The 26,911-nt window shown below is 40.2% G+C and overlaps 1 protein-coding gene and 1 pseudogene across 1 annotated transcript; one reads left to right on the top strand and one right to left on the bottom strand.

Moving 5' to 3' along the window:
• The first annotated feature begins 2,064 nt into the window (after positions 1–2,064).
• On the top strand, positions 2,065–2,586 carry LOC149192943 (uncharacterized). Its single transcript, XM_089407163.1, has one exon. It carries the CDS (start codon positions 2,065–2,067, stop codon positions 2,584–2,586), a length of 522 nt encoding a protein of 173 aa, XP_089263289.1.
• A 4,574-nt stretch (positions 2,587–7,160) lies between these two features.
• Positions 7,161–26,911, bottom strand: part of LOC149192944 (sphingosine-1-phosphate lyase-like) — a 63,525-nt pseudogene continuing 43,774 nt past the window's right edge.

Here is a 26,911-nt window from a genome sequence, read left to right on the forward strand (position 1 = left end):
TAAGACCTTTTTGACAATAATAGTAAAACAGTGTTATTCTCTTCTCAAGATTCTCGATGGATTGTCATGTTCAAATATAATGATGGTGTTTTATACTTTATGTTATTTTATAGTCTTGTTGTAATGCAATCACTCAGAATTCATAATCATATGCTCTGACTTCCTGTGTATTCAACAAGCTATGTTTTGGTGGAGTATGTTTGACATGTAATGCAAAGAGCCTTGATTTCCATGAGATGACCATGTTTTCCTTGTTTACTTAATATAATAGACTCCATAGCCCAATGAGAACCAGTTTGATGTGTTTCCAACCAGCTTTGCTTTCATGATTAAATAAGGAGTTAGCCATCCATTGTTTGAAGGATTTTATCAAGAGTTTGTGAGAGAGCCCTCTCTGATCAAAGAGGCTAATCTTTGGTCTAAAGATAGGTTGAAATAGTTAGACATATTTCTGGATGACACTAGTTCAAATTCTTAAAGTGTGGTAGCTGAGGAGGACACAATTCACACACAGGTTGATGCTATGCCAGACACTCCAAGGATGCAATGTGAATCTGGTTTTCTTTATATGATAGTCTTGTCTTTATGTGGCTCGAACTGATATTTGAAGTGGACTATTGATTTCTTTGTGCACCTGTAGCAAAAAGGTTAAATCAATATGCTAAATATGTAATACAAAAGTTAGAAGCATAGCAATTTGGGTAGCCTGTAATGTAAATCGCTCTACATAATAGGTGGTCGATCCCCTAAATGTCAGTTGAATACCAGAGAGTTGTTGATGGATTGAGGTCGATTTGGTTACTCTGTGTTTACTGTCGGTTGTTGGTATAATCGTTGTGTTGACCTGTGGTTGTTATATGCATTGAATGGAGCATATCATGGTACCGGTGAATGAGGGAGGTCGAGAGCGCCTGATGAATTAATGTGTTGTTGTGTATGAAAGAATGCAATCCGACGTAGTGGCAGATTGTTTGTTGAGTGATGACTTGTTTATTTTGTTGATTGCATGGGCAAAATGATAATCCAAGGGTCCTAATTGTGGAATGAAATTATTATATTGATCTGGTCATGTAATCAAATTGATGAAGATGCTCCCGCGTGTTGATCTGGACCAGGATGTGGGAATAAACAAATGTTCGTTGATCTGGGGTCATGCTTTGAAGGTTTAATCATTGTTTATTGTCAGGTATGAACGATTAACCACGGCCAAGTGATTCTCTGAACTAGTCCTTTGCATTGACTAATGGGCGAACAGTTAAAAAAAAGGAAGGCGATGTGTGGGACGTTGTGTATGGAGTAGTCTTATGTATGGTGTGAAAGAGTCCAAGTGCAATGTCTGCAACATGAGATCACTGGAATAGTATGAACGCAATAGTATCAATGATTTGGTTGTTGCTAATGGAGTGACATCCTTGAATACTTGATCTGGTCATTAATTGTTTTTTTTCTTCGATTGAATGAACCTCCAAAGGTGTAATGTAAATGCATTAATCATCAAATGGTTCGTTGATTCGACCTTAAAAAAAGGTAATGGAAACGTGAAGCCTTGGTTAGAGATGGCAATGAGCAAATAAAGGTCTTACTGGACAGGTAATAACATACGTGTTAACTATATGACACATGGCCTCTACAACAGCGCGCCGGATTGTGGATTATGTTTGTGGAATTGCCGGGTGTTATAGACCATTCCGTTCATGCGCAAATGGAGGATTGTCATTATAATTTCTGGCGCTCATTTAAAAGCCACAGTTCAAGAAAATCTTGCTTATACAGAAGCTTATAATAATCCAGAGATTTTGCACCGGGCGATCATGAATATGGTTGGATATTCATTGGTATGGTTATCTGTCACCCAACGAATTGCCAAGCCCAAGTTATGGCAGATACTTCATAATTCCTCAAGCTTTAATTGGAAAATCTCTTGGTTACACTCACCAGAATATAACCACCTTTGTTGCTCTTATCAGCATATGGAATTTTCTAGGCCGTGTTGTTTCTGGGTTTTTATCAGAAATTCTTCTCCAGAGGTATAAATTTCCGAGGCCGCTGATGTTGACCATAATTATGCTTATTGCTTGCATTGGACATATTTTCATAGCCTTCGCTCTTCCGGGATCACTGTACATAGCGTCCATTATAATTGGACTGTGTTTTGGAGCTCAGTGGCCTGTAATGTATGCAGTCATCTCAGAGATATTTGGCCTGAAGTATTATGCAACTCTTTATAATTTCGGAGCTGCAACTCTTTATAATTTCGGAGCGGTTGCGAGCCCGTTGGGATCTTATCTTCTGTTTGTCAGAGTTGTGGAGCATATGTATGACCAAGAGACAAGAAAGCAGTGTACTGCTCTTGGGACTTGTTCGTCTGTGAGCGCGTTTACTTGCACTGGGCATAAATGTTTTCAGGTTTCGTTTATCATTATGACAGTCATGACCCTCTTTGGAGCCATGATTTCTTTTATTCTTGGGTTGAGAACGAGGCAATTCTACAAAGGTGATATATATGCCAAGTTTAAAGAGCCAGAAAACACAGCATCCAAGGAACATGATAATCAAAGAAATCAACAAGCAGGGGCAAGAGGTTAAGTATGACTATGAGGAAAAGATTAACGCAGCTGTGTTCCCTGGTTTTCAAAGTGGTCCTCACAATCATATCATAACTGGCTTAGCTGTTGCTCTTAAATAGGCAACTACCTCAGAGTATAAAGCATATCAAGGGCAGATTCAGTTCAGAGCCATAAGCACAGTGTTAGCAGAAACCAGTGAAGAAGACTGTGTTTTCTAAATCACACAGCAGTTTCGTAGCGCGCTACGAAACTGCTGTAGGTGATGTTTTAAAGCGCAGAGCAGTTAGTGTGATACTGTGAGCGGGAGTTAAGGAAGAAAAATACTTGTCTATTAATACCACCTACAGCACAATCAGAAACAAGTCAGCATTCCATACCTGGGATTATTAAAAGACTTGGGAACATGTGGCTACACTTTAGGAGAATGTTGGGAGACAGAAGCCGTAAAAACAGAGCACCTTCTTTAGTTAATTAATGAAGCCATCTACGTGACTGGAATCCAAGGCCAACTCATTTAGTGTACTTTCCTTCAGTCATCTCAACTCAAGCAGCAAAAGGACATGTGTCAAGAGCCAGAAAAGCATCAAGCATACGAGGAGAAAGGAATTAATGTTTTAGTTTGATTAGGATTGTGTGCAATTACATTTCAGCACTTTGTAATAAATGCATTAATTAAATAGCATGTAGGAATAGTTAATAGCCACCTTCGAGGCTCCCCTCATGCTGGAGGAGGAAGCTCGAGGTGTTGAGTTTGCTTGTCTATATATGGATCAAGGTAGGATGTAAAAAGGGGTTGGATATTTTATAGAAAAACAGAGTTGTTTTGGGCCATTGTAAGACCTTTTTGACAGTAATAGTAAAACAGTGTTATTCTCTTCTCAAGATTCTCGATGGATTGTCATGTTCAAATATAATGATGGTGTTTTATACTTTATGTTATTTTATAGTCTTGTTGTAATGCAATCACTCAGAATTCATAATCATATGCTCTGACTTCCTGTGTATTCAGCAAGCTATGTTTTGGTGGAGTATGTTTGACATGTAATGCAAAGAGCCTTGATTTCCATGAGATGACCATGTTTTCCTTGTTTACTTAATATAATAGACTCCATAGCCCAATGAGAACCAGTTTGATGTGTTTCCAACCAGCTTTGCTTTCATGATTAAATAAGGAGTTAGCCATCCATTGTTTGAAGGATTTTATCAAGAGTTTGTGAGAGAGCCCTCTCTGATCAAAGAGGCTAATCTTTGGTCTAAAGATAGGTTGAAATAGTTACATGAAATCCCGCTTGGTTGCAGCCCTCAGTAGTGATTTTGTGATAACATTTTGGTGCGTCTGCCGGGAGGTTAGACATATTTCTGGATGACACTAGTTCATGCCCCTGATAGGCTGCTGATCAGGAAGACTTTGAGTAACTATTTCAAACCAAACTTTTGGCTGAGGCTTAGCCTCCTCAGCCTGAGAGGGCTCTCTCAAAGGGTTAAAGATTTTGATTAAAGAATAAGATAGATGGCTAACTCTATGGTTTGTGATTGTATATGTTTATAGGTTGAAAGATGAATGTTGGCTACCATTGGGCTATGGAGTCAAAGTATGTTCAGTACCACAACAAGATCAACTTAACATGAAGTCAGGGCATAGAGAGTTTTTATACATCAACAAAACAAAGATACAATGCAAGGAAACACAGTTTATAAATACATGAAGGAAGTTAGAGCATCATTGATGAATTCTAAGTAACATGTATTCATACCACTGCAAGTAAGTGAAAGAGGAAAGCCATGAGACAATAGGACACTAAAAACCCTCTTTGAATCCTGAGTAGTGAAGCCAAAACATTCTACCTAGCATGGAAGTCAAGGCATTATAGAGTTCAAGTGCAGAAATGCAAATATAAAACAGTGAAACACAGTTAGTTTATCTATGAAGGAAGTCAGAGCATCTTTGATGAATTCTGAGTATCATAAGTAAACCTCACTGCAATGTAAGCATTGGAAGATGCCATCAAAACAAGAACATACAAGAACTCTTCATGAATCTTGAGTTGTCTAAGTAGAAATTCTGCATTAGGTTAAAAATATACACAGTCTGCACATAGAGCAGCAATTGAGCCAAAAAGTCTCCAACCCTTTGCTAATTCGACCTCTTGCTCTATATAAAGCATTTACAATTAGGATTCCATCATCCCTCCTCAAGAGAATTCGAATTTGCCATCAGTGACACCTATTCTAACCATAAAACAAACCATTAAATGTATTTGACACCTAACTAGTAGTCCTAGAGACCTAATACAACTAGGAGTGTAACTCCTTATTATGATTACAACAAACTTATCTAAACATTTAAAGAATTGTTTGACACCTAACACTCCATGAGGTCGAATTTGATGAAGCCTCCCACGTGGTCACCCAACTGCTGATGAGAAACCCTAGAAATTAGGGAACATGTTTCCCTGTTTTTAGGGTTAGTTCCTTGAAAATTGCAGAGCCTTTATCTCTTCATCCATGACACATTTTACGAAACTGAAGGAGGTTTTTGTATCCCATGTTTTCCAGAACAAAAACCTCTCCTGGTTTTTGAAAATATTTCTCCAGCTGTCCAGAAACTGTCCTTGAAAAACACGTGGCAAACAGGGAAAAATCCGTTTTCTGAAAATTAGGGTCTCAATGAAAGCTTCTTATCTCCCAACTGAAAACACATAAGAATAAAGTGAGATAGGTTATTGTAGCTGGAAATGTTATGAAGAGAAAACTACTTCAGAATTCCAATATAGCCTTTCATGTGACCAGAAACGGATTTTGAAAAACACTACTAAAACCAGTAGACAAAGCTTGACTTTCTGCAGTTTCGTAGCGCAAGTTTAACTATAAATTCCTCCCACCTCAGAACGAATTTGAAGAAACTGAAAGAGGTTTTTGTAGTGCAGCATGTTAGGAAGAAAAGACTCTTTCATTTTTCAAAATTAAGTTCTCAGCTGCTCAGGAAAGCTTTTAGAAATTGAATAGTAAAAGCAGAAAACAGAGTTTCTTCAGCTGAAACAGACTGCTACAGGGGTTTCGCAGCGCGCTGCGAAATCACTGATTTCGTAGCGCAAAACAGGATTTTTACACTGTTTGCGCTACGAAAACGTGGATTCATAGCTGGTATCAAAATTTCTCCTTATCCTCCTCAAAGCTCTGTCTTTCTTCTTGACTGCTGGCTGCCTTGTTTCTGTCATTCTTGTACATTGGTGATGGTTGTACTGATGATGATATTTTCCTTTCTTTTGACATTTTCTCCTTTGAAATTTCTTTAGACAAAACAACTTGGAAGAAAATACCTTGCTTAATTGAGGAGCTGCCTTGCTTGAATTTGATGAAGATTTCTGCTCTCCTTTTCCTTTGAAATATTTTCAGTGATAACAGGCTGGAAAAATTGACCTGTAGGAAGAGGAGGTCCACACTAGATCTGGGACCATGAAGGGGCTAGACCAGGTTAGGGGGACCATGATTTCCAGGGAATTGGACACTGATAGTGTTGCAGCCATGAAGGTGGAAATGGTATAGGATGAGGCCCAAAATTCAAATTATTAAAATGCTGAGAAGGATCTTGAGACATACTTTGATTCATGTTCTGTGGCTGTGGTTTCCATGGCTTATTTGATCCCATGAAGTAAAGCTGATCTACTTCTTCATTTTCTTCTTAGAGAACTTCCTTCAGCCTAGGAGAGATGGACATGTTCTAGTGGAATGAATTTGATCACATATTGCACAAGTTTCAATAGTATTGAGTGGGCATTCCTTCAGCCTGTGCTTCTTCCTACATTGAGGGCAGAAAATGGCCATTGCCTTCTCAACTTCCATCTATTTCTATTTTTCCTGTAGAATATCCAACTGTGAGGATAATGTGCTTAGAATATCAGTCCTCAAATCATCTAGCAAGTTTCCAAATTTTGCTTTTGTAACCCCACTACTGGATGCCTTGAGATCTCGTACTCCTTGCTTATGCCTTGCAGCTCCACGTGAAAATTTGATACACAACTCACATATGCTGTCAAATAATTCCTTTGAGATATCTCCCTTTCCTACCACGTTCAAGAGTTCCAAAGATTCCTCCCTTATTGCTCGGAGAAAAAATATCTTTAAGATACTCTTATCCAGATCACTATGGCTCGATATTTGTAGGCTATATTTAAAGCGCTCCACAACGTCCTTCATGTTCTCATCCTCTTTCTACACAATCTTAAATATTTCCTCTTTAATATCTCAAGATTTGCAGTAGTCTTGATATTTGTTAAGGAAAATTTTCTTCATGTCATCCCATGTTGTAATAGATTTCCCCCCTAAACCCATAAACCATCTCAGATCTATTCCTTTTAGAGTAGAAGGGAATATCTTCAATTTCTGAGCATCAGAAATATAATCATATCCTTGATAGACAATGTTGAATTCGAAGAGGAATGTGTCTGGATATTTAGAGGAGAGACAATGGAAATTATGTAATGCTGTTAAAGGAATAGGTTTCATAGGTGCATCATCTCTAATATATTCAATTAGGAATTTGATCATGGAAGTTGTATGGGCCATGAATATGTTCCAATATTCACTTGGAATCTAAATAGATTCTAGTTTCTCTATAACACGGGGTTGAGTTTGTCTAAAATCACTTCCTCGATCAAATGGTGGAGTTAATTCCCTCAAGTCTTCCTCTTCTTCTTCTGAACTTGCAATTCTCAATTCCTCAATTTCCTCTCTTCCTATTTCTTCTTCCCTGAGTTCTGCTTTTGTTATTGGGGGAGGTTCTAGTTGTGAAACTGATTGTCCTCCAGATCTCGTATGAGATCTAACCCTAACAACAACTCGTGATGATGCTCTTGACTCAGCTCTTGAAATGATTTCTTGGATATAGGTAATTCTACCTAGATCTTTCCTTCCTCTTTTTGGGGGTCTTCCTCTGCCCCTTTTATTCATTTCTCTATTCATGCAATCTAAAAGTGAAGGAAAAACATCCAAATAAATCTAAAGCTCAGGTCCTGGAACAGGGTAAAAAAAAACTTGCCTGTCCAGGACAAGAGGATGGCCCCTATAATTAACAAGAAAAATAAACAATCCAACAATTTAAGCTTAGGCCTTGGAAGAGGTTTAGTGCAAACTTTGCCTAACCAGGGTGAGAGAGTGTTCCTAAAATCAAGAAAACAAAGAAAGGAAAATAACCCAATCACAAAATTTAAAGCTCGGGTCTTGAAAGAGGTAAAAACTACCTAATCAGGGTGAGAGAGTGTTCCTAAGAGAAAGAAAAAGAAAATCACAAAATCTGAGCTCGGGCCCTGAAAGAGGTAAGAACTACCTAATCAGGGCAAGAGAGTGTTCCTATGGTCAATACTGGTCGTACTTTTTCACCTTAGATAGCCTCCCCGACAACAATGCCAAAATGTTGGTGTTCATATATGAATTATGGAATTCACCCTTCCCAACATTAATTTTCAACCCAGGGCTCGTTAATTGTTTCAAGGCTACCGTGCAAAGTATATGCAGGCCACATGTTCCCTACCCAATATTGAGCAATCAATCAAGCATAATAATTGAATAAAAACAAGAAAATAGTAGTAACAAAAAATCATAGTAACAACAATCTAAATTCACAGTAATACAACCAATAAATTATTACAGCAATAAAGCAAAGGGAACACTGTTACAGGGAAAAGTGTCTATATAGAACTGCTCTATCCCACTAAGGTGTGACAGCTGCCTTAGAAACAAACAGAGTAAAGCTACTTTTGTTTTTCCTTTATGAATTATAAATAGAAAGGAACAAGAAGACCAACCTCTGTCTTGCGCTAATCTCCTGATTTGATTCCTCTCTTCTTTGATAGTCTTTCGCTACCTGCTCCCTTGCACGCCCAGCTTCACAAAGTACCTGTAAGATCATAGTAGCATAGCACTATACAAAGACATGGATCTATAATCATAAACAATCTAAGATTAGATGTAAATTGACCATACAAATGCAACAAATATCAGTGACACAAGAGTATGGACGAAAACTAGAATAGCTTTTATTGATAAACAAGAAAGAGCCAAGAGGAGTTACAACTAGTTGTTCTGACCCAGCATCAACCTCTCAGCAAAGAAGCCCCTCTTCACCTCATACAAAGCTTAGATCACCCAACAATCTGATGCTTGTCTCAAGAAACCAACAACAATTCCTTACAATATGCAAAATTCCAGCCTCTGGATCTCTGGGATGAGGGATCCATATATAGATATCTGTAATGGAGATGAGTCAGCTTATGATTTGATTAGTGTCTTCCCTCTGATAGTTCTTGCTTCCACTTGGATATTGATGATCTCTTACTCATCCTTGGTTGAATTTAGAGAGGCAAGTGTCACAGGAGAAGTTTCTGGAAGCTTCCATTGCCTCTCCACCTCGCGGAATGACACTGCCATTTGTCATTTCTCACCCATCGCACCCCATAGAAGGGATTTTTGAAATGCAACGCACCCACACAGTGTATTTAGATGAGATGCAACGCACCTGGCCAGTGGAGCAGCTGAAATGATCCTGTTTTGACCAATTCTGAGCAGTTTTTTTATAGAGAACTTCTGGGAGAAGCTGTAATCTGTTGACCTTGTTCCTTTAGGGGTTAGAACAACACTTTTAGGGAATTAGGAGCCCTTGGTTTATGGACATTTCATGCTTGGGGTTGTAGTGCCCAAAAATGTCTATAACAGTTGCCCCCTAAAGCATGAGGTCGTTAATCTTTTGATGTCGGGTGAAATGCTTTATTATGAGGATTCGAAGTTCTTTCAATGCTGGGAGGAGACTTGTAATAAGATACAATACAATACATTAGCTTCATAATTTTTTCATGATCTAGCTGAGGTGGGCATTCCCATGCTCAGCTTCATAAATTCATTTTCATGTACATAGGACAGACAATCGTCTGAGTGAAGACTGATGATTTTGATAGAGCCATCATCCCTTTGATTGGGTGATTATCTGTGCAGCCATGATGTACATTTGATGTTTCTATTTTCCTGAATGTATATCGCAGCCCGGATGGATGAAACTAGATCTGGGGTCTTCAATCTCGTTCGATCTTCACTCGAAGTACAAGCCTATCCATGTGAGAAATGTTCTGAAGTCGAACATGGAAAGACATCGCTTGATTACCAGCCAATGATGTAAGCTGTTAACAAGCGTGAGAGGAATCACCGATAATGATAATGACCCTCAAGGTACTGCAGTACAATTCACGTGGTGTGAATAAAGGACTTGGCGTCGAACACCACGCAAAATCTTTCGGTCGAAGGTCATTGATGTAAACCTGTCGCCGGAAGTGAGAAACTTGCCATTGATGCATGAAAGCTTCAAAGTATTGAATGGGGTGTTCCTAGATCAACTTCTTGGATAATGAGCTGATGTCGACAATAAATGATCTGTCATAGGAGGGCCTTAATGAATCCCACATCAATGACATGGAACAGAGCAAATGATTTTAATGGAGGTGAAAACGATCTGGTGATATAAGGTTCAGGGTGGCGATCATAAAAGAATGGAGTATAAATGTATTGTAGTGGGTGAGACACAGGTGAATTCTCTGAATGACTTCTCTTGAACATATCGGCGACACTGACGTGATGGATTGGTAGCATTAACCCCAAATGTGGATGGTATGATGGGACCATGGTGATGTGACCGGTGAATGAAACAACCCAATCCGACTTGGATGCGGAGTGAATCATGTTCAGGAGCGACTTGCTACCAACAAAGTTTCTTCAAGTTTTCTTCCCAATTTTCCCCAGTCATTGCTGACCAGTACCTCTTTATTTTTATCAAGCTTGAGGAGGATAACATATGCTTGTTCTATAATTTTCCCTTCGGGAAAACCCATCGCTATGTTTTAACGAGCCTAGCGATAGTGAAACTCGTTCTCGTCTATAGACAAGTTTGTCGCTATTGAAATTTTAACGAGTTTAATGACAAAGATAACTCGGTCCTTTTCAATTTTAGAGAGTCTAAAAAGGAACGTAAAGGAAACTCCAAAATTCCTTTTTCGTCATCTAATCCCTTAAGTCCGAAAAAGTATAAAACAATACAGAAGGGGTGAATTTTCGATAGTTTTAACGAGCCGAACAAAACAAGCGCTCGATCTTTTTGTGTAATAATCCCTCAGGTCCAAAAAGATTAAAATTTAGAGGAGGGATAGCACTTCCGGTCCCTTTAACAAGCTGGAGAGGCCAATGGCTCGGCAATCTTTTCATATTTTACGAGTCAGTTGAAAAGAGCTTAAAGGAGACTTGTCTTTTGAGGAACGAGTGATAAAATGGGTAGCAACTGATTCCAGGTAAGGTTTGGAATTTTCCAATCACGGCAGTGTTACAAGGATGGCTAGTGAGATCACTCTTCGCAACTGTTCCTCAAAATGGGTAAACAATCAAATGGAGGTGAATGATTGGCCAATGCAAAAGTGGAGGTGACGGTGCAAACACGACCAAGGCTTTAAAGGTTGAAGTATTATATTCACGATGGTTATTTACTGGAAATTGGTTCATTTTTTAATGAGCTTAAAATCTGGGGGAACATGTGCTCATTTCTTATGTTTATTTTTTAACGAGCATGAAGTCCACGCTAAAACTGCTCGATTGAATGGTCTCTTTTTGACTTTACCATAAATAGCTTTGTTCTTTCAAAGATTGTACTGTATTTTCAAATGCTTCATCAAACTAGTCAGAAACGAACCATATAGGGTTGAAAAATGAGTTATAACACTAATATCTTACTTCGAACTACGTAAAAAGTAATGAAAAGTGTTTTTACCTCTCATTTTACCATTTCATTTGAACTTTGGTTTGTTGGAGCTTTGGAGGTGCTTTCCCCCTTTGATTTTCATCAGCTGATTCCGGGAGATTCTGTGGACGATTCTCGGCGCCGTCTGGACCAGGTAGAAGCCAAACCTGAGCTCTTTCATTTCATGCTTTCCATTTTGCATTCTGAGCTTGATTCCTGGTTTTTCTGAGCCTCAGGGGTTTGAAAAACTCGTTCTGCCTTCAGCGCACCCTCTGTGTATCGAAAGGTGCGTTGGATGTTGTCCTATCTAATGGCCATCTGACATGCAACGCACCCAGAGCACTATTGTAGGTGCGATGGGCGCAGAGAAGGAATTTTATGCACAGTTTTTGATGGAAATTTTGCCTGTTTCTTACCAAAATCAGGATCTAACTCTTCTCTTGTTTATTTTTCAGAGATCTTTGGAGTAAGATGACCATTACATGGCAAGAATGTGAGCATGAGGAAGAGGACATGCTTGCCCTACATGATCCGGTTACAGTAAACGCACTGCGGAACTGTGCCTTGCTGAAGTTTTTCCGCATTTCTAGCATGAGACAGCATATCAACTTACTGCAGTATTTGCTCGATGCTTGGGATCCTACCAACCAGGTGTTCCATATCAGGGGCAAATCTATCCCCTTGACTGTAGTAGACATCTATTTCTTGACTGGCTTGTCGAGGCGGGGTGCCCCCATCTCTTTATCAGGTTCGGCCCGAGGAGGTGAATCTGTGAGAGATTATGTTCACCGGTATTGCAGAGAGGGATCTCAGCCAAGTAAAGACAACAAGATCATCATCCGTGATGTCACTGACAGGTCCCTCAAGACTATTCTGTTTACTTTTTGTAGGATGGCTGGTGGTGCGGCTCTTCATGTAGCCAACCGATCTTATATGCAGTATGCCTTGGAATGCCTCCAACCGAAGGTGTTCAACTGGTGCGACGCAGTACTTATTGTGATGAAAGAACAATTGACCAAGATAAAGAGCGGGAGGTTGAAGAACTTTGGGTATGGTTCTATTTTGACCGCCTTTGCCTTGGAGAAGATACCACTGATGCAGCCGCAGTATATTGCACTCGATTTACCTTCACCTACTGAACCACGTATGCAGAGATGGGTTGACCATATGTCTAGGCATGCTGGTCAGTCTCAGATTTCATTTTCTGATACCTTCTTCAGGTGGTTTGATCGTCAGGAGATGGTTTATTCCGAGTATCCATATGCTGGCATGGACTTCCAGGGTGATCCAGATTTAGTACTGCCGGATGGCGAACAGTGGGGCGCCATTGGTAAAATATTTGACCATATTCCTGTTTATCGTTTTTCATTTATAATGTCCTTGTGCTTTATTCTATCAAGACTTTAATCAAACTCATGTGTTCATGCAGATGTTGGTCCTGTTCGGCCAGTAGTACGCCTGAGAGTGCCAGCTGCCGCCCCAGCAGGAGAGGCTGTTGGAAGGGCTATCCTTCACGACCTCGATGTGGCCGAGACTCTCACAGTGTTACAGGAGCAGGTTGAGGGCCTCACTCTTGGTATTCCAGATGTGAGGACTGACGAGCTGCCCTTGAGGTTGTAGCGACATACTACTGGTGTGCCAAGACGATGGACTCGTCTCTTACGCATGATCGCACAGGCTGTGACTTGCTATCATGAGCATCATTAGAGTAGGGTGCCCCCTAGCACTTTGAGTTTTTGGTCACTTGACCGATTTTGTCTTGGTTACCGAACATTATGTGTAAACCATAGACAGTTATATATATTTTTGATTTTCTGAGTTTTATTTTGGTTAAGTTACATGATCCAAATGCAAACATTGATGGTATGCTTCTTTTTATAAATGTTGCAAATGTCTATCTAACACATAATTTGCCAATGAGTCAGTTAATGTGTTTAAGTTTCTAGAAATATGTTGATAATGAATAAAATCAAATTGTCTTTCCAAAATCTTAACCCTTAGGAACATGAGATAAATAGCTGGATTTCGGATAGAATAGATACCAGTGAGTTGTAGTATGACGAGTTGTGAGTCTAGCCTGACAATCAGTCGGCGTATACCATGTGTGGGGGCATTAGAGAGAATTTCTATCAACGCGCTATATTCAGCGATGTTATTTGTTGATCGACCAATACATACCCCTCTGAAACTTACTAACTCGCCGCTTGGATCAAAAATGGCCCAGGCCGCGGAAGATAGGTTTCGTGAACTACGACTCGCTCCATCGGCATATCCAACACATGACTCCAATAGGTTTGACGTCCGCAATAAATGTAAAAAGTGGATTACTTAACCAAAATAAACACTTTAGCGAAAACAAAAACATAACAAAAGCATACAGATTACCATTACGCATAGTAACGCTTGAGGTACAACCCGTTACAAGGTTGCGCCAGTGGAATTCCGTCATAATCCATTAAATCGTAGGCTCCTTTTGCTAACACTCGTTTAACAATATAGGGGCCCATCCATAAAGACTTAAATTTACCTGCTCCCAATTTATCGGATTCTTGGTCATAAAGCAAGACCAAGTCACCTTCTGAGAAGACACGGGGTTTGACATTTTTGTCGAACTGCACTTTGACTCGTTTCTTATGGGCTTCATTAGCCAAAGCGGCATCACGACGGGTTTCATCCAATCGGATTAGTTCCAAGAAACAAACTTCTTCTTTTGAAGTTCCGGGGAGGAGATCAATTGCGAGTTTGAGAGACGAGATTTCGCACTGGATTGGTAAGACTGCTTCCAGGCCATATACCATTTGGAAAGGTGTAAACTCGGTTGCATTCCTTACCGATGTTTGGTAAGCCCACAAACTTGAGTACAGGATTAGGTGCCATCTTCTTTTGTGCACTCCAATCATCCTTTGCAGCATGCGTTTCAGGACCTTGTTGATTGCTTCAACTTGTCCGTTGGCTTGCGGATAATACGGAGTAGAGCTGTCGTGAGAAAACCCTAGTTTGGCAGCTAACTCGATCATCATGTGATTGCAAAAATGCGATCCATGATCTGTGACTGTAGCTTGTGGTACGCCGAATCTGGCGACTACATGATTGAAAAAGAAGAGGGCAGTTGTTTCACCAGTATTATCTAATGTAGGCATCGCCTCGGCCCATTTGGTAAAATAGTCAACGACGACTATGATATACCCATGCCCCCCGGTCGAGGTGGGGTTACATGTCATGAAATCGATGCCCCATTTGGCGAATGGCTCGACAACAACTATTGGCTGCAGAGGTGCGGGTGGTCTTCTGGTTTTGCTATTGAAAATTTGACAAGCATGGCAACTTCTGACTGCGTTTATGCAATCTTTAAACATTGTTGGCCAGAAGTATCCTGCTCGTAAGATTTTCTGCGCTGTAGCATAACCGGATTGATGCCCCCCACACGTGCCTGAATGGAAATCATTCAGGACTTTTTCGGCCTCCTCATGTGTGAGGCACCTTCTCAGAACTGTATCGATACCGCGACGGTAAAGTGTATCACCGACGATCATGTAGTCTTTTGCTTGGTATCGAATACGTTTTTGTTCGGAGCGGGAGGTGTTTGGCCTATATTTTTGGGTTTGGAGATAAATTATTATATCTCCATACCACTCATTGCTTGAAGATATCAGAAACAAACTTTCGTCCACGATTGTTTCTTCAGATGTTTCATCGTTGGACGACGATGGGAGATCGCATAATAATTCTGCGAAAACTAGAGCTTTCTTTGACTTGGATTTTACAAATTCCAGATCAAACTCTTGTAGGATTGCTATCCATTTTGAATATTTGCCCCCAAGCAACTGTCGCGACAATATATAAGTCATGGGGTTGCAATCTGACAGAATGGTAGTTTGTCGAAAGAGGACATAGTGTCGAAATCTCTGTATCACTTGAATAGCTGCGAGCGCTAGCTTCTCAACATAAGAATATTTGCTTTCTGTATCATTTAAGTTTTTACTTAAATAATATATAGGATGTTCGATTCTGTCGTCTTCTTGAACTAAAACCATTGCGATGGTCGTATCCGCTGCAGCTAGATACAGGTTAAAGTCTTTTTGATAATCGGGGGCGTACATTAATGATGCTTTCATTAGGGAATCTTTTAAAGCATCAAAGGAAGCTTGCGCAACCTGATCCCAGACAAAGGGTACTTCCTTTTTCAAAAGACGTGTATATCCTTTAGCAAGTTCGGCGTAATTTGGAATGAACCTCCTTAGAAAGTTTGCTTTCCCTTGGAGTTTCTGAATCTGAAGCAAATTCGAAGGTGGAGGAAAATTTATGATTGCCTGAACCTTACATGGGTCGAGACGAATCCCGTCCTTTGAGACTAAAAAGCGAAGTAAACGACCAGAACTGACGCAAAATACACATTTGTGTGGATTGAGTCGTATCTTGTAGTGTCGGCAACGTAGAAATATCGCTCTTAAATGCTGCGAGTGATCAGTCCGCTTTCGCGAATGAGCCGGAAGGTCGTCGAGGTATGTTTGAATGATGTTTTTGATGTCATGGAAGGCATAATTCATTGCCCTCTGAAACGTCGCCCCTGCATTCTTTAAACCAAAGGGTAATTTTTCGATATGCGAATGTGCCCCATGGACAAATAAATGCAGTCTTTGACTGGTCATGTGGGCGTATATTTATTTGATTATACCCGGAGAATTCATCCATGAATGAAAAGATTTCGCATCCGACGCATTCATCAATTATCTGGTCGATGAAGGGTGTAGGGTAGTTGTCTTTTGGACAAGCTTTATTTACATCCCTATAATCAATGTACACTCTAATTGTTCCTTGTTTTTTCATAACAGGGACAATATTCGATACCCAATCGGTTAGAGGAACCGGGTAAATGAAACCAACATGGAGAAGTTTCTCAACTTCTGCCTTAATGGCAGCGGCTTTCTTAAGGTGCACCTGCCGTAGCCATTGTCGTACTGGTTTGACATCTGGATACATCTTAATTTCGTGTTCAACGATACTCGAGTCAATGCCTGGCATTTCACTATATGACCAAGCAAAGACATCTCTGAATTTGCGAAAAAGAGCATCATATATTTCCAGTTCTGAAGTAGAACAACATTTTCCAACATAAATATTCTCTACAACATCTGTTTTGGTCGAGATATTTCTGGTGATAGTCTCTTCAATGTTGGACAAGTTTCGCTCGAAATCCACCGTGTTTATAGTATTTGATAGAAAATCAAAAACTGAAGGATGATAAAGGTCATCCGGGGTATCTTCTCCACAATTCGGAAGAAGGGAACGATGGTGGGAATCATTCCATGGTGCTCCTTCAATTACCATTGATTGAACAATTCCTTCGTCGGTGATATGCACTTGCGACCAAGGATCTGAAGGGTTACCATATTCCTAAGACCTGTCTATCCAAACACTTGATGAGCGTTGATTTGGGTTTGCCTCCCATGCTAGGAACATTGATTGCTACAATATTTCCGTTGGGCTTGGAGGCAAAACCATTGCATGATCCATGTCGATATCATTTTCTGAGATCTTTTTAGAAGATATCATATTGCAGGTTCCTACTGATGCTACTTCTGCCAGATTGATTGGAGGTGGAAGGGCGAAAGTTCCCATTAATATAGGATCTTTTAGTAGGCCTACTTCGATATTTTGAAGCGAATGGGGGCTTCCATGGATCATAGGAATGCTTCCTGTAACTTGAGAACCATTGGGGAGGAAGTTTTGTTGATCGACGATTGTAATCCCTCCTTGGAAGGGAAATGCAATCTTCCTAAAATAGGTTGACACAACGGCAACCATAGCATATATCCATGGTCTTCCTAGTAGGATGTTGTAATCGAGATTTCCATCAATTACTTCAACATCTATTTCTACTGTTTTCCCTCCCAGTTCAACCTTCAAGTTACTTAAAATACCATATGGCGTATATGCCCTTCCGTTGAATGCTTTTAATGTCGTCGAAGATCGCAACAAGGTTGGAGATCCTAAAGTTTTCCAGCAACTCATCGACATAATGCATGTAGATGCCCCCTCATCAATAATTGTTCGATGAACAATTTTGTTGAGGGCTTTCACTTGAACAAGGAAAGCCAGTTGAGCTGGTAATTGAGGATTGTATCCTTTATGATCGAAGGATACAAGATTGGAATCCTTTGGTTCTATCCCACCAATGGCTGATAATAAAGCCTGCTTTTGGGATGGGCAATTTTGTAGTACTTCAAGAGTCGACATAGCGGATGGCGATTGGGCCAAATCTTCCACTATATTATAATGCTGTGCCGCTCTAGCACGAGGATTAAACGTCGACTTGTGTACTACTCCCTTTGGCGGTTTTATTGTCAATTTAGGAATGATGGGCGGCGCAACTTCTGTCGAAGTTGTTGTCGAACTACTAGGTTGATCTTCATCCTTGTTGTTCGACAGTTGCGGATTCCCATAATCTTTGTTCCTTGTCGATATCAAAGCATCATTTTGTTGTTTTGAAACCGACAACATTAGCACTTGAGACGGGGAAGCATTTCCACTTTCAACCAGATTTGTTCCTGGATTTGGAAACGGATCAGTTAACACTGTGGAGGTTTTTGAATTCTTGAAGAATTTTTTAAGCTCAGCTCTGTGTGGAAAATCTGCGGTTCGATGATCCTCATCACATATCATGCACGAAAATTTTAGTTTCCTATTTCCAGGAGGGTTTGCCGAAGATTTTTCAGGTGATGATTCTTCCTGTTTCTTCTTCTTCCCTTTGCCTTTCTTCTTGCCCCCTGGTTGATTGGTTTCTTTGCCTTTATCTGTCGATACGACATTTACTTCCGAGGCAAGAAGTTCATCTTTTGCATTTTGACCTGAAATCTTACGGGCCTTTTTGGATGTAGCCTTTGTCGATTTCGTGTCTATTGCGCCAATCACGCCATCGCTGGCATGAGAGTCATTGTTTGATTTAGGAGGAAGAACTGAGAATTCCGGTCTAGGGGCATCAGGTATTTTATCGTAGAGCGTGCCGGACTGAGTGTAAATCAAGTCCAAATATTGCGCACGAGCGATAACTTGCTCTTCTGTTACGACTCCCCCTTTTGCCACATCTTCCGTGATGGAAGGTAGTAATGACTTGATAAACCATTCAGCTAAGAGCTGATCGGGAACATATGTTTTTACCATTCTACGACGATGTCGCCACTCATGTATATGATCAGATATGTGAGTGGCCATTGTCTGTTTGAAGTTGGTAAGGAGTTCTGTTCCCGTTTCATACCTTATTGGTAATTGAAAATGGGTTAAAAAGGTTGTGGCTAAGGTACTGAAGTTGTCGAATGAAGCTCTAGGAAATTCGATGTACCATTTTGCTGCCGGACTAGTTAACGTCCTCCGAAAAAGGCGAAACCTAATTGAATCATCATTTAGGGTGTTTGATGAACACCACAGATGAAAGGTCATCACATGATTCGACGGATCTTCACCCGGATTTCCATTAGATTTAGGAATATCTGATGGAAGTTTATGCGGAATCGCTGGCCACCAAGGGGCGTAAGCGATTGGATCGTTTGTTAACCGATTTAAATCAGGTAACTCTAAAGTTGCCACGAAGGGTAACTATTGATTCAGGTTAGGTGAAGCATACCCAAGATAAGATGGGATTGCCTGAGCAGTTGGTCTTTGCATACCGGCATAATGCATTTGATGCTGGTAACTTTGGTAAGGTTGGTGGGCATGACCATTGTAAAATGGTTGATTTTGAACGTTTTGAATATACGGCTGTCCACTATTTGCAAAGATTTGTTGCTCAGAACCTTGGTATACTTGTTGGAATTGTGGTTTTTGGTATTGTACTAGCCATGGTTGTGAAGCCATGTGCTGTTGCCCGATACTAACAATTTGACCAAGATGAGGGGTAATTGTACCCGTCTGAACCTGTGTCATTCCACCAGTCGGCGATTGTGGTTGAGTTGCAGGGTCAAGGGGCTGTTGCATTACAACTTGAGAAACCTGAGGTTGGCATACAACAGGCAGCGCTTGAACTTGCGACACCGTCACAATAGCTGGCGTAGTTGGTATATTTGACATAGGTAAGCATTGTTGCATCGAATATACAACTCTTGGTTGTTGAGGTAGTATCGGTACCCAACCGCTTGAGGTAATTCCAGTATAACCCGAATATTGTTGTGAACTCCCGTATGGATATCCTCCCGGGGGGGATAATGAAAGGGTATACTGCCCCCCATATGGTGGTAATCCAGAACTTAAGGGAATGGTTTGCCCTTGAGAGCCGGACTACCCAAATTGACCTCCAAATGGATCAATTTGTTGAGACTCAACATAAGAGTTTCCGGATATTATTCCGGATGAACAAATAGGAACAGACCATACTGTCGAAATGGTCCCTGAGTGGGCTCCTTCTAGTGGTTGAGAGCTAGTTAGGACAGATGGTATAGCGAAGAACATTGTTGGAGTGATAGCAGGGAGTTCTACCGTCGCCGTGTCAGACGACACAGTCCTAGATGTTGACGGTTGTTCAGACATTTCTAGTCTATCCAAAAGATTACCTAGCGATTCTACAGGAGCTTCCGCTGCGGTAGACTAACTTCTGATGAAGAAGGATACAGAGTGATCCCGACTCCAAATTGCGATGGAGTAATAATTGGAGGATCTTCCACAATCTCTTTTATGGCAATCAAACCAGGTGGAAGGGGTAGACCGTCAGGTCCGTAGAATATTTCTGGTGCCGAAGAAGGTATGGAATCGGCAGCGACAGATGTTTGAGGAGCAAGACTCTCCGAACTGGTTGTAAATGGAACTGGTTCGGTAACACAAGTGCTTACCCTCAGACTAGGATCAGTACTACTGTCCTTCTGTGGCTGCTGAACTTCTTTTGTAGAGGCAGGGATTCCAGAAATGTTTGGAGTAACCGGAGTCTCTGATGTTGTTGGAACACTTGTTCTAACTTCAACAGGAGATTTGGAACTGGTTAAACGAGTTCGCTTTGTCCGTACTAGCTTCGATTCCGGAGACAAAGACGGTTGACTCGTAAGCATTCGCGAACGACGGGGTTTCAATTGACTTTCTTCCACAATTGCGGATTACTCGATCAACTAAAAATAAAAGGGGAAGTATGTTTCCGAATTAAATGAATTTTAGACGCTTTGACACAACTTGTTTTTCAATTTTTAAGAGTCTAGAAAAAACAAAAGATGTCTCTAGTCTCCTTCGATTTTTAATGGGCCTGAAGTGACAAGTGCTCAGATGGACCTTTTCTGTTAAAGAGTCTGAAAAGGAACGAAAGGGACTGCTCTAGAAATCTAGGTAGAGGGATTACCAAACCAATCGCAAAACTACAGAATCTTTTTACGATACGGCAGTCAATCTTCCCGAATGCTGTGTTCAGTGCATTGCGATCGATAGGGCGACAGACATGGCTTCCTATGGATAAAGGATTAAGCCTATTGGGGTCTCCCAAAATATACTCGACGGTACGTGGGAGCACAAGTCAGTACTGGCACTTATCTTCTCAAAGTGGAGGAATCACCCAACCATCAGTGAGAACAACAGTTACCAGGTTTTACGACGCCGGAATACGTCTCTAGCCTAGACTTCTAAATGTTGTGCGTTAAGTTCCAAAGCGTTGTTAGATTCATTGAATTTATTTTATAGTTGATCTTGTTTATGAAGTTTGCCTTTCAGGTTCACCGCGAGATGTAGATGTAATTCCTAAAATGCAATATAAGATGATAAACAATCTTTTTATCTTCTTTGTGCAATGAAAATCCTAGCTACTAAGGAAAGAAAGACAGAATCTTTTCACAAAGAGCAAAGAGCACACTCTAAATGCACTTTCCTAAATCAAACCAATCAGACTGTCTATATGCAAATGCACATGCATGTATTTGTTTTCGACTTTCTTAGTATATGAATGATAAGAAGAAAGTTGATGCACAAATCTGAATTTCTTTTCAAGCGACAAATATCAACAAGTTTCTTTTCGAAATAAAAAATGGAGACGATCACAACACCTTACGATTTTGAAATGAATACTTGTTCTTGACACTAGAAAATTACAAATTCAGACCAAAAACAATAGTAACAGGATAATCGACCATCAACAACAATCAAACTCTTTCCTACGATTGAAATCGACACTTGTGACAGTTTCAAATCAAAGGACGACAGTACGATTATGCTACTTTTGCAAAGGAGAACTGAAAATGACTCAACAAACATACAAAAACATTTATAGTTCTTTTGTACAAAGGAGGCGGAATAACAACAAGGAAAAGGGGTTTCAAACAGACATATACTGATCACAGGTAGCAAAATTCAGGAATAGAACTGAAAGAATGAATCACAGAAACCAACACTGCACAAAGCCTAGTCTGATCAGCGCACCTGCAACACAGAGAATTTGAAATGCAACGCACCTTCTCCACTCGGGAAGTGCGCTGAAGTTCAGATTCCCTGAACAGTACCTGCGTTGGGCCAGAAACGAGACTCTGTTTGGGTTCCGGGTCACAGTTTGCAGTTCAGTTCATGGGTTTTGGCCGAGCAAAAGGTAATCAGTAATGCAGCAATCAGGGGTAGATCTAAGGAGGATCTAAGAGCTATCACAAGGGCAATCAGAGAGTTTGTGAATCAGTTGTTTAAATCATAAACAGTTCTAGTAGATGGACTGAAGTAGCATTTATCTACTTTGCATTTGCTATGGCAAATGCAGTTCGAATGCTACCTGTAAGTTTATGAAATAGACAACAAGGAATGATAAACAAACAAACTAATTTGTCCCCAGCGGAGTCGCCATTTTGTTACAGGGAAAAGTGTCTATATAGAACTGCTCTATCCCACTAAGGTGTGATAGCTGCCTTAGAAACAAACAGAGTAAAGCTACTTTCGTTTTTCCTTTATGAATTATAAATAGAGAGGAACAAGAAGACCAACCTCTATCTTGCGCTAATCTCCTGATTTGATTCCTCTCTTCTTTGATAGTCTTTCGCTACCTGCTCCCTTGCACGCCCAGCTTCACAAAGTACCTGTAAGATCACAGTAGCATAGCACTATACAAAGACATGGATCTATAATCATAAACAATCTAGGATCAGATGTAAATTGACCATACAAATGCAACAAATATCAGTGACACAAGAGTATGGAGGAAAACTAGAATAGCTTTTATTGATAAACAAGAAAGAGCCAAGAGGAGTTACAACCAGTTGTTCTGACCCAGCATCAACCTCTCAGCAAAGAAGCCCCTCTTCACCTCATACAAAGCTTAGATCACCCAACAATCTGATGCTTGTCTCAAGAAACCAACAACAATTCCTTACAATATGCAAAATTCCAGCCTCTGGATCTCTGGGATGAGGGATCCATATATAGATATCTGTAATGGAGATGAGTCAGCTTATGATTTGATTAGTGTCTTCCCTCTGATAGTTCTTGCTTCCACTTGGAGATTGATGATCTCTTACTCATCCTTGGTCGAATTCAGAGAGGCAAGTGTCACAGGAGAAGTTTCTGGAAGCTTCCATTGCCTCTCCACCTCGCTGAATGACACTGCCATTTGTCATTTCTCGCCCATCGCACCCCATAGAAGGGCTTTTTGAAATGAAACACACCCACACAATGTATTTAGGTGAGATGCAACGCACCTGGCCAGTGGAGCAGCTGAAATGATCCTGTTTTGACCAATTCTGAGCAGTTTTTTATGGAGAACTTCTGGGAGAAGCTGTAATCTGTTGACCTTGTTCCTTTAGGGGTTAGAAAAACACTTTTAGGGACTTAGGAGCCCTTGGTTTATGGAAATTTCATGCTTGGGGTTGTAGTGCCCAAAAATGTCTATAACAAACACAACTAACATAAATACACACACACAACTAATCCAACAACACCCGATCAAGAGAGTGGGCCCGACTCTCCAATCAGGGTTGTGGCAAAAGATTGAAGACTATTTGGTCCTCAGGAAATCTGAATTGCATTAATCAAAAGGAAATATAGTAAAATTTGATGTTACACTTCTTGGATCAGTGTCCACATTTCTGCATTCTTAACCATTACTTATACATTGAATTGTTACATAAATAGTACTAACAAACTCAAAGATTTGACAACTTTGTCTGCCCGCAAATATACAACAATCGTTAACACATAAAAATAATGAAAAATATAACAATACTATTAATCCATCATCTTCTCATTGGTTAAACATCATTGTAGTCCCTGTCCCAGAATAACACTGCCATCTCATCAACAATCGTGTGTTGATTTGTAGCCCGCTCATCATCATTATCTCAATTATGCAAGAAAACTTTAGTTAGAAACTCGCATAGAAATCTTTTCCCTTAGGACTACATTTCATTAATTAGTATTCAAAAAGACATGCCAAGTTATCATACCTTCATTTTTGAGACATAAATTAACCTCGCAAAAATCTATGGAATGGGTAAGGTAAAGAGGATAAAAACAAGTAAAAGTAGGAAAATCTATCGACCAACACTATCCACTCCCTTTTTATGCCTTCCATCACACAAAAATTTGTGACATATTTATCAATATACTCTCCACCATTATCGGAGTGAAGCACCTTGATATTATTTCCTATCGCATTTTCCACGAGAGACTTAAACTCCCTGAAATGATCAAGTACCTCATCCTTGGTCTTCAAGAAGTAGATCCGAGTTTTCCTGGAATGGTCATCAATAAAGGCGATGAAATATTCGACCCCATTGTGTCATTTCTCTTCTCAAACACATTTTTAACATGGTCCTACTACACAAATTTTCACAATTTCGGCTAAGGAAGAGAACCCATAATTTTCGACTTAGGGACTTAGAAGGAAATTCAACTTTATTTGGTTTCTAGTGGAATGTGGGGGCCACCCACATGGGAGTTCGAATTGGTCCATTCAAATAGCTTGGAGGGAAATTCGAATAGGTGGATGGAGGGGCCCACATGAGGCTAGGGAGGCCCAAGGAGTTATAAGGAGGGAGCAACTCTCATTTGGATTGATTCTTACACCTTGCAATCAAAATTACTTGACTGTTCACTCCGCTGTTTAGCTGAATCAACCAATTGTTTAGCCACAAATCTCTCAAGCGGGAGATTCAACCTCTACTTCAGGGGACCATCTGTTCCCACCCTAGAGAGGTAGTTCCATAATTATTTCAGGTGTTTCGGGAGTGTGTTACAACACTACCATTTAGCCACAACAGGGAGTGCGTATTTCTGGCTAGTTGTAGAATATGCAAGGGGAGTTTGGAGCTATCAGTGATCAAGCATTTTATGGGAGAGTTAGAGGATTGGGAGAGCAGCAAAGGGCCAACATTTCTTGCAAGTGTGGAGTCAGTAGAGCCAACATCCCAGCAGTCCGATTTACAGTTACCTGGGCCTACGCAAAGAGCCATCACTAGGGTCACGTGGGAGTTGGAGAAAGGAATTGTAGAGCTGGAGATGGCCATGAGAAGTAGGAGATCAATTGGAGGTCCATTTTAGGAGGATTGCTAGAGTTGGGAGAGCAGAAATTGACAGGATCAGTCACAACAACAAAATTCGAAATTGGAGGGCCGAGATGTGAAGGGTCAATTTTTGAAGGTTGGAACCAAGGGAAACCCTTTTTGGGTTTTTTCCGGGTTTTGGGCAAGGATCATACTCCTAAATTTATAGAATTTTTTGGGTAGATATAAGGGGTCAAACGGTGGTCCCAACTCAGCGAGCAGCCAGAGGAGCTAAGGGGAATTTGGGCCAAAATTCCAAGGTAAACATTTGGCCAATTCCTTCGTGGGTTTTTCTAGGTTTAGGCCAAGGGGAAAGGAGCTAAAATCTCATAATTTTTTGAGCACGGGACACAGTGATTATAGCCCTTCGAAGTCAACAGACAGAGCATTTTTTTGGGGCAACGCAGTTCAGTTTGGTGCAGCAGTTGTAGTACTCTTCAGTTCAACATTTTCTCACCTGGGTTTTGTCATGCTTGTCCTTTGAGACAAGCTCAGGTGCACCATTCTATTTTACTATTGTATTTTCTCCTGAAGAATTAATAAAATGGCTCAACAGTTCCCTGTTTCCAGTGTTTTCATGGGTGCTTAATGTATATTTCGTTTTTCTGATTGATGGATTGTTTACATGATTTGTATATAATTTACATTCCTATTTAGGAACATTACACATTGAGATCTCTAGCGGACAATGGGCCACAAATATCTGAGTGTATAAACCCTAACATGTTATCTGTCTTGTTGTCACTTCTTGGGAATGTTTCCTTATCATATTTCCCAAGCATGCACCCTTTGTACACATCATCATGTTCCGTGCCAAGTTCTAGAATCCCTGTTACTGTCTCTCTGAGCATCTTGGGTGATCCACGATGTAAATGTTCCATTCTCTTATTCCATTACTCATTTAGTTCCTTCCCACTGCTACTGTCACTGCCTACCAGTGCCATTAGAGAGTCGAGCTGCAACCTGTATAACCTGTTGCTTCAAACTCCAATCCATCTCACCCTCTTCCAAATTGGGTGTTTGAAAAGCACCTTCTTACCTATAAATTGAACATCATATCGCTTATCTTATAGCAGGGATATTGAAATCAGGTTCATACCCAATCCTGACACATGCAGTACATCTATAGCACTCGTACTTGCTTCTGACTCCCTGTGAAAGTCAATGGTACCTCTCCCCACTAGAGTACACTTTGTTTTGTTTCCCATCATAATATAGAAATCCATCTGCTCCTCATTGTAGTTAGAGAAATGTTCTCAACTCTTATCTATGAGCCGATGATCCACTGTTTATATATCAGACACCTTGTGAATTTGAGCCTGATAAGCAAGCAAATTCGTCCTCCAATCTGGAAGATAGTTTTGAAGCTCCCTGAATATCAAATCAATCCATGCCCACACTCGAGAATTATGGGTAAACTTCAGTGTGTTATTTCTCTTCCTTCTGGTGTTGGATTTTCTACTACAAACTGCTAGAAATTCTTTGTGCCTAGACTAAGAATATTCTCTAAAAAATTTGAGTTGCTGCTCCCTCTACTTGCTAGAATCACTTTTCTGGACAACTCAATTTTTTTCTTCTTCCTACAACTGAAAAATCGAACCCTTGCCTAGTAATTCATATTGCTTGGCTAGGCATTGTGCAACCCTAGAAAATTTTGTTATACATCTCTCTCTGAACACCAAAATTTTCCTCCTTAAACTCTGAGCCTCATTTCTGTCAAATATGCTATGATACCATGTGAAATTCCTCGAAATGTAGCAACTGGATTTTTTTTTTCTCCTAACTAGTTAATTATGCAGTTTAATTTGTTTACGACAAAATAACAAAATATTCACACTGCAATTTATTCACCAAATAAAATACCGTGGAAGCAAAAATAGGAACTGACAAATGCTAGCACACACATAAAGATGACACAATTATTTTTGGACAAATGTCCTTGGAAAAACCCAATGTGGGAAAACCGGTGTGACATTTGAGGGTTTTTATTATTATGCAGCAACAAAATTTCTGAGTACAATAAAATGATGCCAAACTAGAATTTCTATTTTAGATAAATACTGGAAAAAATATCTATGTATATTTACCCTTCTCCT

Source organism: Pinus tabuliformis, chromosome 2_2, assembly GCF_031772625.1.
Source record: "Pinus tabuliformis cultivar Carrire ecotype Pingquan chromosome 2_2, CPIR1, whole genome shotgun sequence".
Taxonomy (NCBI): domain Eukaryota; kingdom Viridiplantae; phylum Streptophyta; class Pinopsida; order Pinales; family Pinaceae; genus Pinus; species Pinus tabuliformis.

Bases quoted from the DNA above. Each gene is read 5' to 3' on its own strand.
- LOC149192943 (XM_089407163.1), top strand. From the start codon at position 2,065: ATGCTTATTGCTTGCATTGGACATATTTTCATAGCCTTCGCTCTTCCG.